Consider the following 13,729-nt stretch of genomic DNA (forward strand, 5'->3'; position numbering starts at 1 on the left):
TTTGCATAAAAACATATTTGAACATCTAGTTATATAATTTAATTTATATAAAAATGAATATAAAAAGAAATACAATTCAATAATCTATTATACATACCCTGGTTCATATGACTGAAATATGTTACAAGCTCATCAAATGCCTCCTTTTTAAGGAGATCAAGGAAAACAAGCCCTCCCCATATTTAAGTTGTAGCCAATTTACTTTAAAGGGTTTATTTTACTGCTGGAAGTAGGGGTGACAGTATCCTACCTGTAGACAGATATTTTCAATTAGAGTTGACACTCCAGTAGCCTTGACAACAGAAATGTGTTCTGACGATAACATCAGAGCCATGTATCTTGCTTTAAAAACATAATCCCATCTGCATTTATTCTGCAGAAATAAAACCCTTGTAGAATCACTGAAACAGCTTCTTCTTTCAAAAGAATATGAATATCCACGAAAATACGTAGAACTTACTCTTGCATGTAACGCACAGCCCCGGGGGCTTCAGATCAAAAGAGTGGAGGCAGCCAAGGTTGTAAGGCATGTGCAGTTGGATCCGTGTTATGCTTATTGGGAAGCAGTGCATATTCACATTTGTGAAGTCACCTACACGCATGTCCTTCTCACTGTCTAGGTTGCTGTGGATCTTACAGCAGCCTGGATGTTTGCTTGAATTCCCTATAAATAGACATTTAGGGGAGTGTGTGATAAACGGTAGCAATCATGAATAAAAATCATTCGAAAAATAGCCATATAGGAAAAAAGCAATGATGAATTCATCATCAATCATACATTATTTGCATTTGGTAAGCTCATTGAGCAGGACCCTCAACCCCTCTATTCCTGTGCATCCAACTCGTCTGGTTACAATTATGTCTGTTAGTCCACCTATTGTTTCAGTGGAAAAGTATCTGCGAGTATATTTATATCAAGTGACACTCCTAACACGAACCAATAACGTTTAACAAGAGATAGTCAATACATAACCTTACCTCTAAGAAAGAGTAATCTCTTTCACCTTAAATTATTACAAAATAATATATAAAAAAAAACATCATGTGTGCCCCTGGACCCCTGTTTATAGACCTCCTGTCCATGGCTTCTCTTCTCCCTCCACCCTGTTGTCCTGTGCCCATTAGTCAGATGGTGCAAGAACAAACAGCTCTTTAGGTGGAAAGGGAAAAGTATCTGCGAGTATATTTATATCAAGTGACACTCCTAACACGAACCAATAATGTTTAACAAGAGATAGTCAATACATAACCTTACCTCTAAGAAAGAGTAATCTCTTTCACCTTAAATTATTACAAAATAATATATAAAAAAAAAAACATCATGTGTGCCCCTGGACCCCTGTTTATAGACCTCCTTTCCATGGCCTCTCTTCTCCCTCCACCCTGTTGTCCTGTGCCCATTAGTCAGATGGTGCAAGAACAAACAGCTCTTTAGGTGGAAAGGGATTTGATATCCCAACCCTGGCTTATAGATCCTTTGGTGCACTGGATATACCCAGATAAGGGTCGTGGACGCATGGAATAGTCTTCCAGCTGAAGACTAGTGAGGAAGTTTAAGCATGTGTGGGATAGGCATAAGGCTATCCGAGCTATATGAGACTAATGCAAGTATTGAGAAAACTGAGCAGACTAGATGGGCCAAATGGCTCTTACATTCTATGTTTCTGTGTCTCTTCTATAAGACTTGGCCGGTGATGTCGTTGAACACATTTCTGGGCACACTGTTTTGCAAGCTTTTAAAACCCATATATTTTAAAGTGAAGCTCACCACCATTCATACTCACCACCATTGATAGTTTATAATATTGTGCTGCATGTTTTCAATTGAAGAGTGCCAAACTATCTAGTTTGTATGGAACAAGGAGTAAATAAATAAATCATACCCAGACTGCAAACGGATAAATGGCAAAGGAGAAATAGGTGTATTTTTTCATATTTGGAATGAAAGTGTTCTTTTTTTAATGCTATGAACTATTAACTATATTATTGTATATGTATATTATTACATTGAATTCAATTAAATATTATTATCATATATAGTGCCAAAGATATATGTTTTAATTTAAGGAACTTCTTAAACTGCAGACTATGACATATAATTTCCTGTGTGTTTTCGATGAGGTAATACATGTCTCTAATGATTTCAAAGATGTTCAAGGACCACTACAGACACCCAGACCACTCAATAAACTAGATGCAGTGGCCCTTTAGTCTTAACCCTGCAATCTAAAACATTGGTGTCTGGTAGTTGCAGCAATGTTAGGATGGAAGGGTTAACACACCAATATTGTCTGTCTTCCTGACTGCCACTAGAGACGCCACCCCCGGAAGAACTGAGTCTGACTTAGTAATCAATCAAATGCTACTCCTAGAGAATATTTGATTGGTGCAGGGTTATGACTTGATGACCTCAGCCAAGGATGCATGACAATCATGGCAAAACTAGTGCAATGAGAGTGTAGAGATAAGTAAACCTCACCAAAATAGGTTGGATAAAACTCTAGCATTAAGAATGTACAGTATTGTTATATTCCTATTGCTATAGTGTTCCTATAAATAATGCTGCACTGTTTAAAAAAAAAAAAAAAAAAAAAGGGGCTACAATTTGAGCACATGCAAGGAGGAATATACAGTTATACTAAGGATATTTTGTTCACAGACATTATATGGAGCTCTGGGAGGGGAAATCCTTAATATAAATGTACAGATATAGCCACATTTTCTTCCTATGAAAATAACATAAAACACCTAGACTTCAAAATATGACCACGCAGCCATGTTCAGACTAAGCTCAGTATAGTGGACACCTACATGTTTAAACAGTTATTGTACGATACACAAACAGTAAAGTGCACACAGTGTTATCATTACGCAGATTTTACCTGTCTTTGCTGTGGGGCAAAATCTGCCTATTGATAACACTGTGCCTTCTTTACAGTTTCTGTACTGTACATTGTTTGTTATGAGAATTTTGTATAGTGCAGAATGTGCATTTTTATTACTATTTAAGAAGTGCCAAAAGCACTTTATTGATTTTTTAATATATATTGTACTAGCTTGTTATAAACAAAAAAAGAAAAAATACACTTGCCGTTATTGTTAATATTGCAATATTGGACATGTGGACCAGTTAAGCTGGGTTGGGAATGTCTTAACACAGCACTGGAAGGTTGTGGTTACCGCTATCTGGGTTCTAGTGGAAATTCAAAGCTTTTTATTTATGGGAAGAGTTCAAAACATCAAGGGAGGTCTCATGCATAAATGCAGCTTCTGCTAACAATGTTTGAGGACATCATAAATAAGGTTATGGCTTCTCAATGATTTTGACATTTGCACCACCGGTTTCTAATTAATAGAGCCTTGCTTTCAGTTAATGTATTTAAAGTAATTTGTATTCTCCGGTCATGGGCTGAAAAATGATTTGTGTGAGATAATCATTTGCTAATTAACAGACTTTGGTTTGTTCTTTGTGTCTGTTTTGAAAGTAAACTGTTCATTTATTCTTCGGTGCCAACACATGTCTGTTAGTTAAATGCCTTTGTTTGATGTGATTGTTTTCAGGTCGAGAGACTTAATCTACATATCTGAGTTAATTGGATGCTGAGCACCATATCTAAATTATAGCCAACCTTTGTTTTATATCAGTTTTATGAGCAGAATATGCTGGGGTTGTGTCTGCATTTTTATTGAGAGCATGCAGTGATTGGATTCCTGTACCTTGTTTGCTAAAGCTCCAATAAGCCTATGTGTTTTAAATACCCCATGGCGGAGGTGTACAATGTGTGTACAGGCAGCAATTGAAATGCTCTAGTTTATTTAGATAGAGCTAAGCTAATTCTAACTATCTGATTTAAAACAGCATGGAAATACATATATTCAGTGTATAACAGTGAGCAGTTCATAGTATCTTTCCTGGTAAAATATTTTATAAATAATAATAGTTAACTATTTTAAGGGTTTAGTTACTAAGCGGTAAGTTATACTCAGCTGACAAAGAAGTTGCCATGTTTGAAGACACAGTGACAATTGGATTTGATGTGTACCTTTCATAATATCCAATATTTTCTTTGAACTAAAGAAATAAACAAAAAAGTCATCAATACATCATAATAAATAGATTTTTATTAATAAATGTATTTAAAAACATGGTGCCTCCTCCAGCTGTCAAATAATTCTCAATAAAGAAATGTATTCTGGATTTGTATGCAAAGTCCTCAGTGCCTAAAATGAATGATGATGAGACATGGGTAACTCTTCTACTTGCATTTTCATTCTACGCAGCAACTACAAGTGAACCACTTGTAGTTGCTGCGATATTCCGAAATAAGCACAGAGACACAGATATATTTTCATTCTATCAAGTATACATTATGATATTGCATTTGATATTTAACATTATGCTGGCTTAATGGTTTCTGAAACAGAAACCATTATGCAAGCAAGCAATAGCTTTGAGACACTGGTTTAGGAGTTTATTTTGAATAGTTAAGCATGCACAAAACTGTACATGGGCCTACTTAAAGGAAAAGGAACAAAATAATAATACATTAGCTTGTTCTTTTTTTATAGTACACTGCTGTTGTTTTGAAAACTTTTTTTCCTTTATGAGTGTTGCGAAGGCTAAAGTCTTTGTAGAAGATTGTTAACAAATGTATGTTGCACAGTAGCTGTTTTCTGTTCATGTAATGTGAAATCAGTAGCCAGATGAGTAGGGTGACAGATAAGTAAACAAAGCAAAGCCATTTGTTGGGTTCAGCTTAAACACAGTTTTTCCACTTTAAGGATATATACCTGGGATATGGGAGGGGTGCAGAGAAGAGATTAGTCCATGATCCGTGTCCATGTCTGTTAACCTTTAAATCCATGCAGAGAGTTTCAGAGAGCAGTAACAATATCCTTGAAAGCTGGGTGAAGGGCCATAATAAAGAGCTGATTTATTGTAAGTGAGATAGCTTTGCATGGAAAAGGTGAAATAACTCTGTTGACCAGGATCCATTGCTACAAGGATCGTGATATTGCAAAGTGAAACTCATTGATCAAAATCCGAACATCAGCATGTTTCCGTTTAAACAGAGAAGACAATAGAGCATGGAAACAATAACCTTTTGAAATAAGGATAGAAATAAACCATAAACAGAGTACTATGACATGCACTGGCAATGGACCAGTGTGCTAGCATCATGGGGAAGGATTAACCTACTTAATAAAATATTCCAAAGCATAGTCAATTTTTTTTCAGGGTTGTGGGAGACAGCTGGGACTGGATGTCAAATGCCATGACGGCAGAAGCGTAAGCGATGAGGTGATGAAAAATAACTTAAGAGCTCTTAATGTATTTGAATTATGGCCAAAGAGATCTGCTGAGTATATTTGCCTTATCTGAAACAGACTATTTCCAGCAATGTTATATACCATTAGTCCCTTAAGATAAGGCCAGGGACTAACAAAAGTATTTAGAAAATTGGGCAGACTAGATGGGCCGAATGGTTCTTATCTGCCGTCACATTCTATGTTTCTATGTTTAATGTAACTGTGGCACTATACCATTTAAAAAAAAAACAGACATGCTTTAACTTGTTCACTACACTGTTGTCTATCGTTCACTATACTGTTATGTATACATGATTTCAAGGGTATATCTCATAACCCAGAATCATGTACACACAATTTTACCAATTGTGAGTGAAATTTGTTTATTGCAATCAGATTTTGTTTGTAGTTGCTGTGCTGACATCAGAGCCGGTGCTACCATAATATCTATAGATCTCCCTGCCCAATGCTGTTCACTTTGCAGGACTGCATACCCAGCAGGATGCAGATCACTATCACAACCACATTGTCACGATAACCTTGTCACACTCACTTTGTCACAGTAAACCTCATGCACACGCAATCTCCACAGTAACCCTCATACGTACACAATCACCTCATACATACACAACCACCTCTTACATACGCAACCAAGTCTCTAAATATACACATTGCACTCACAGTACCTCAAAGTGGGTATGTTTGTTTGCTTTCCACCCAAAGAATCTCATGCACAGAGCCCTACTAAATAGCTCTCGGGAACAATGCAGCTCTGCATTTTCTGGTGACTTGTCTCTGGTGTCCCTATATGAGACACCAGAGACACTTTTTACTGGCCATAGTATTACATGGCCAATAAAGAGTGTTGTGCATGTGTAGCGAGCCTGCCTGTAGTGCTTTATATGGATGGAGGCGGATCTGTGGGATTGCGTATGTGTAGAGGCAACTTTTTGTGTTGAAGTGTATGTGTAAAGGAGTCTGTTTTTGATGTATTATGTGTGGCTAGGGACTGTAGTGTGTATGTGTTTCCACTCAATGAAAAGAGTGTATATCTAGGGGCTGTAGAAATTGTGTGTGTGTGTGTGTGTGTGTCTGTCTAGAGCTTGTAGAGAGAGAAGAAGAAAGTGTGTTTTTGTCTGTGAGGTAGTAAAGTTTTTATAGGATATAGTGTGTATGTATGTTTTTATGGGCTGTGGTGTGCATGTGTGTGTATCTAGGGACTGTGATGTGTGGGTGTACAGGGGCTATAATGTGTGTGTTTTTGTATAGGGGCTGTACATGGTATTGTGTATTTGTATAGGGTTTTTGTGTGTCTATATAGGTGCTGTAGTGTGTATCTAAGGGCTGTAGAGAGTGTCTGTGTGTCTAGAGGGTGTATGTCTAATGATTAATTTCTATGAACATGGTTAGGCATAAATGCAATTAATTATTAGCATTGTTCAAGTAAGCACCGTTTTTTTCTTCATATTTGCATTTTCCCTTACTTTCTATGGTTTTCTAGTTGGAGAATTTAGTCCAAATTTGTTATTATGATATGCAGTGCCCTCGACTAATATTGACACCCTTGGTAATGACTGTGAAAAAGTGTCTTTCTTGTTTAACCTTTTGTTACAAAAAATACACAAAAAATACTCTGCTCTCATGGATATCAAACAATTGCAAACATAACACAGGTTTATCCAAATAATAAATCTTTGTTAAATATATGTGTGGCACACTGATTGGCACCCCTTTCGTCAATATTTTGTGGTACCCCAAGATAACAACTTTTCTTTTTCATTGAGAAAATATAGACACACGTCCTCTTTGAGGATGATTCATAATATTTCCAGTTGACTGGAACTTCTTAATTATTGCCCTGATGGTGGCATTTTCAATACTTTTTTTTTAACTTAATTTACCACCATCTTGGAAATGCAACCTTAGTAAATTAACTAATACGTTTGTATTATATTGGCAGAAAAACATATTTCTTCACTTCTTTCATATAGGTTTTAATGGAGTAATTGCATTTCTAATAATGAGAGTTCAACTTGTCTATAATAACAGAATCCAGTCCACAATGTTTGTACGAAACAGTGCCATCAAGTGGTCAAAGATGATATGAGTTGCATCCAATATGTTTGTTCAAGTAGAGTAGTTGCACGATTATAAAGTTATTGCTTTATGTTTCATAAACTCTAGCATATCCTGTAAAACTATCAATGTATAAACAATAAAAAAAAAAAAAGCAGATTCTTTAGAAATTTACGCTCTCAGGGTATTAACGAAATTCCGAATATACGAAAATTGAATATGAATTGCAAAACTGTGGCAGAAATAGCTGATCTGGAAAAATTCTTCAACTCATCCATATTCACAGCTTGGCTATTCTTGCCTCAGTTTTGCCATTCGGTTCCAATTTGTGAAAACTTGGGCTTAGTGAAAAACCTTCTCTGTATTATTTACTAAACTTTGAAAAAGAGAGAATTACTATCTGAATGGCAAAATTTAGGCAAGAACATGGGATCTGGAAAAATGATCAAACTAAGATGTAATCATATAATGTATATTTACACAAAGTTTTTCCATTGAGATTTCAGTTCCCAACAATTTGGAGTTTACTGAATAAAGAACATTGTTTGGAAGGTGTGTAACCTTATTAATGGGTTAATATTTAATAAAACATACACACATGCAATGGTGCATCATAAGACAAGTAGTTGGACAACATTTCAGGAGCTAGAATTTGACTATCCATCGGTTAAGGCCATTTATAGCTTATCTGTGACACAAACATGTATTCCTGACACTATAGTGTTAAACTAACTATTTAGGTTCCAAGCCCCCCTAACATAACATGGGAAAGATGTTTTTTCTCCCACTCTACGCCAATCATGCCGTGTCTGGCTCTGCAGTCATGGCTGAGATAATCAAACTTGAGGATCTCAACCAATCCAATGTTTTCTCATAGGAAAGCATTTAGAGACTAATGTGCATGAATGGCAAAAAGCCACATTGTACCAAATAGTATCTCCTCATAGAGACACACCGAATCAGTGCATCTCTATGGGGAACGTTCAGCGCCTCCATGCAAAGCGTGGAGATGCTGTACGCCAGTGCTGCAAATTGTGAAGCACGGGACTAAAAAACACTTCTAGTGGATGTCTGAAGGACTGTCACTATTATTATTATTATTGCCATTTATATAGCCCCAACAGATTCCGTAGCACTTTACAATATTATAAGAGGGGAGATTTAACTATAAATAGGACAATTACAAGAAAACTTAAGGGAACGATAGGTTGAGGGGATTCTACTCAAACGAGCTTACAGTCAGGGCCGGCGCTACCTGTTAGGCGGACTAACAGGAAGTGAACACTGAGTGGAGGGGAATTACTGGGGGAGAGAGAGAAAGTGACAGGGGAGGGAGGGGGAGTGACAGGGGAGGGAGGGGGAGTTACAGGGGAGGGAGGGGGAATGAGAGTAACAAGGGAGGGGGGAGAAGAGAGTGACAAGGGAGGGGGGAGAGATTGACATTCATTCACACACACACACACACACACACACACAATCACACACAATGCACCCCTTGCACACAGAAAAACACACAATGCATTATACACACAATGCATTACACACACACACACACGCAATGCAACCCTTACACACAATGCATCCCTTACACACACAGAAACACACAATGCATTCCTTACACACACTCAATGCACCCCTTACACACACACTCAATGCACCCCTTACAGACTCACACACTTCATCCCTTACATACACAGAAACACACCTTGCAGCCCTTACACATACAAACACAAATTCACACAATGCATTCCTTACACACAAATCAGGACATCCCCTACACACTCCACCCCCAGCCCATGAGCTGTGTAAAGGGCCCCAAAAAATGGAGCTGTTCCCCAGAACATTGATTTTTGTGACCACAGTTACAAACAGCCTCCATAGATCCTGTTCTACACCAGACCAGTGGAGCCAGACTGCAGCTAGATCCCATCATCATCCTCATCTGGTTGTAAGTAGGCAATCTAGTATATTATTTGTGGCACTAATCTAATTTACCTCACATTAAAGAAACACTATAGTCCCCAGAACCACTGCAGCTTAATGTAGTGGTTCTAGTGTCTATAGCCTGTCCCTGCAGGCCTTTTAATGTAAACACGGCGGCACTGCAGCACTAGAGTTAGTTAACATGGCAGGTCATATGGGTGGGGCATTGTGATGTCACAGGGGGGGGAGCGGCAAACTTTACTTTTGCCTAGGGCGGCAAAAATCCTTGCACCGGCCCTGCTTACAGTCTATAGGAGGTGGGGTGTAAAACACCATAGGACTAGAGGCAAAACTAGCCAGTAATGCTGACTATTTACCGAAAAGGCGTATTTACATTAAAAAGTTTGCTGGGACAAAGTATAAACACCAGAACCACTACATTAAGCTGTTCTGGATTACATGTTTCATTATGTAATACAAAAATGAATTCCAAAACAGATGTAGTGACAAAGCGTAGCTCATGCTGGTATAGCCTCAACATTTCTGATGAATAAAATGCTGTCCTGTTACAATGTTTGTGGAATTTAAATGTAAAGCCGAAAATCATCTTCAGATTTAATGCCAATTATATCTTAGTTTAGAGTTTTTTTCATGGTCAGTGGTGTCATTCACTTTGGCTTAAAGCATAAAGGTGTCTGTGTTTGGGACCTTAAGATGTCTGATGATGTTAATAACATGGCAAATTTCCTACGTATAAAATACACAACCAGGATTAAGGATTAACTCATTCCTTAGTCCCACATTGAAACACTTGAAGTCTAAACCTGAATTATTATTTTTTTACCATTAGCCTAGATTTAACTCATCTTAAAACACTAAATACTGTATTCAATGCACCCCAATACTTAACTTAAAGGAATACTTTAGTGTTAAGAAAACAAAGCTGTCCCAATAAGACCTCATGCCCTGTTCAACCCCATAAAGCTATAGATGTGTGTTAAACAACAACAACCACTTCAAAGAGGTCTGACTCTATCCCTACAGTGACCAAAAATGTGGGCATTCAGATTCTTATGGCACAAAACAAAAACAATGTACGAAGACAGAAATCCTATTAGATCAGACTAAGCATGTTTAATAGGTGGTTACGCTCAACACAATTAGGTGCTTAACCTATTAGAACAATCTCTAGCCAACAATAAGAAGTGGGACTAATTGCAGAACTAAACATGACAGACACGTCTTTTCTAACTCACACTTATTATTAGTCCTTACCAATAGATTAGATTTTCTTTTGTATTATTGCAACAAAAACTAGGGGTGCTCTTCAATCTGTCTCTACAGACCAGCCCCCATTGTTATGAATGTTATGAATTTCTAAGATTAATTGCATATATGTCCAATGAGGGCATATTATTTGGGGTTCCATAGCCTTGTGTTGCCTAGATCATTGGTAAATACTGTATCTATCAGTTACAGCAGGGATAGCAAAAGCATTTTTTATGTATCCACAGATTGGGGGACATTGTCATGTGGGGAAATGGCCAACAGAATATATTTTTTTTGTGTTTAACATCAGTCATTTATGATATGTTATGTTGAAGGTGGATTCAGACTGGTAAAAATATAAATGATAATATTCTGCAACATTAGATAAATGACACTGTATCACAGCCTAAAACTAATCAAGTTCTCTTTATTAGGGTTTATAAAGTTATCAAAGTATTGTAAAAATAAAAACATTATACTTTTAGTATTATTAAAGGGACACTATAGTCACGTGAAACAACTGCAGCTTAATGTAGTTGTTCTCGTGTGTATAGTATGCTCACACAGAGCAGTGTTTACATTTTTGCTTAGGAATACCTCTAGTGGCAGTCACTCAGAGGGCTACTAGAGGTGCTTCCTGGATCAGTGCTGCACAGTGTGCATTACGGACAGTTAGCATATCCACGCTTTGCATGGAGACACTGAACATTCCTCATAGAGATGCATTGATTCAATGCAGCTCTATGAGTACATGCTGATTGGCGCAGTGCGACATTTTGCCACGCATGCGCAATGGAATCCCCATGGGAATGCATTGGATTGGATTATTATTGTTATTGAAAAAACTGGGGGAAAAAGTGAGTAAAATACCTTTTTAAACTAACTACCTTTAAAGTCCTGACACTATAGTGTTCCTTTAACATTTTACTAAATACTTTAGTCAAGTAGCTTTACTGAGCTTCTAACATGTCGTCATAACTAAAGTAAACATGGTTCATTGCTGCCTGAAGAAAAAAACTGACAATATAAACATTAAAAAAGAAATGCAACACAGAAAACTTTATTTTAAGAGTGAAGTAGTAAAAGCATGGATTATTTAGGAACTGACACCAGCGTGAAACCGAAAACTGCACTGGCATGCTGTAAACAGCTTGTATGCGTGCTTGCCAAAGCACAGATATTATAGGAATAAACAGTCTCAGTGCGAGAGATCTTTTGTTCTTCGTCCTCAGATGAACTTTTATTTTAGTAATGCACTGTGCTCTGCTGCACTGTACAAAGCCAGGAAAACCATTCTTAAATGTGTCAGAATAAAACATGTAAAACAATACAGTATGCATAAAAAATATAATATCTCACATGTTGTGTTTTTGTTTTTATTCTACAGCCCACTGTGTGTGAAAGGGAGCTGTGTGTATTTGCATTTCAGACTCTAGGCGTAATGAATGAAGCTGCAGATGAAATTGCAACTGGCGCTCAGGTATGTTTAAAGAGCATATATTATTCATTTTAAAGGGACACTATAGTCACCAAAATAACTTTAGGTTCACTTTAGCAGTTTTGGTGTATAGATCATGCCTCGGCAGTCTCACTGCTCAATTCTCTACCATTTAGAAGTTAAATCACTTTGTTTATGCAGCCCTAGTCACACCTCCCTGCATGTGACTGACATAGCCTTCCTAAACACTTCCTGTAAAGAGTCATCTTCAGAGTTATCTTCTGCACTGTTAATAGCTTGTTAGATCCTGCAGGAGCCACCTGTATGTAATTAAAGTTTAATTTACGGAGCAGGAGATAAAAAATGTTAACATAAGTTACATCTGATTGAAAATTAAACCATTTTTGTTCATGCAGGCTTTGTCAGTCACAGCCGGGGGGGAGGGGAGAGAGGGGGGGGGGGAAAGGTATGGGTATGTCTGCATACAAAAGTAATTTAACTCCTAAATGGCAGAGAATTGAGATGTGAAACTTCAGAGGCATAGTCTATATACAACCATGTTCACTAGGCTAAAGTTGTTTTGGTAACTATAGTGTCCCTTTAATTATTAACTGAATGTAACTATTATTCCATGGTAATAATCATTTAGAGAGACAATTAGTTTAATGGGAAGAAATTAGCCCCTTTGGACCGCTATGGAAAATGGAACTATCTGCAAATCTCCCTGCTCTCTTTATGGCTGTAGTAGAAATGCAGTGTATAGTATGGATGTTTGATGTAACTATACACACTACTACAGGTGTAGTGCTCACAAAGAGATATTATTTTTACATTCAGGTAGCATGTACAGGAAGCTGCCTTCCCAAAACTGTCATCACTTTGCAGTTGACCCTCCCTCCCCAACGCACATGCACACGCACTTCATTCAAAGTCAATTTCAATCCTTTGAGATTTTCTTTAAATAAAATGAAATATATTTTAATGCTACATCATGAAAATAGCTAAATATTTTACATTATTTACAATATCTATTTCTTAATAAATATTTGCTTATGAAATAAGAAACTAGTATTTTGGGGTCCACTCTGTATTTACAGGTCGTAGATCTCCTTGTGTCAATGTGTCGGTCTGCTTTGGAGTCTCCTAGGAAAGTTGTTATTTTTGAGCCATATCCTTCGGTGGTTGACCCCAATGATCCTCAGACCCTGGCCTTTAATCCAAGAGTACGTATTGTGCATTTGTTATAGAACGTCTATATGTCTAAATGTGTTTTTTTTTGTTTTTGTTTAATACATAGAATGTAAATGGATATCATCACAAGTGATTTAAAAATCTGTTTAATATGCAGCCATTTTGTATGCTGGGAGAAGAATCTTAATCACAACTAGTCCTGTAACTGATTCACATTTTATATATAAATATAGTTTTTGTTTGACCACCCCTAATGATTTTTTTTCTTTATTGGTTACTTTTCCTCACTTGATCTTTGAACCAAATGGCGAGAAAATGCTCCTATAATATATTATGTATATATTTTGCAGTACCCTGATTGACCCATTTTTCCGTCCCTTTGGTTCATCTGATTGGGGTCCCAGTCTAGTTTTTCAGTACTAAAAGTCTGCCAAGCTGAACCAACATTATTAATCCCCCCAAAGATAATAATTCTATGTTCCGGAAAAATAGTTTGGTTGAGCCAAATTGCTATCAAAGTTT

At 37.1% G+C, this 13,729-nt stretch overlaps 1 protein-coding gene across 1 annotated transcript in view; it reads left to right on the forward strand.

Moving 5' to 3' along the window:
- The window catches only part of PARP8 (poly(ADP-ribose) polymerase family member 8), a 267,441-nt gene that overhangs the window by 209,334 nt on the left and 44,378 nt on the right, over window positions 1–13,729 (forward strand). Inside the window, exons 15-16 of the mRNA XM_063454027.1 lie at window positions 11,966–12,058; window positions 13,114–13,239. Of these exons, the coding sequence (XP_063310097.1) occupies window positions 11,966–12,058; window positions 13,114–13,239 (219 nt within the window). The remainder of the gene's footprint in view (window positions 1–11,965; window positions 12,059–13,113; window positions 13,240–13,729) is intronic.

Source organism: Pelobates fuscus, chromosome 5, assembly GCF_036172605.1.
Source record: "Pelobates fuscus isolate aPelFus1 chromosome 5, aPelFus1.pri, whole genome shotgun sequence".
Classification (NCBI taxonomy): domain Eukaryota; kingdom Metazoa; phylum Chordata; class Amphibia; order Anura; family Pelobatidae; genus Pelobates; species Pelobates fuscus.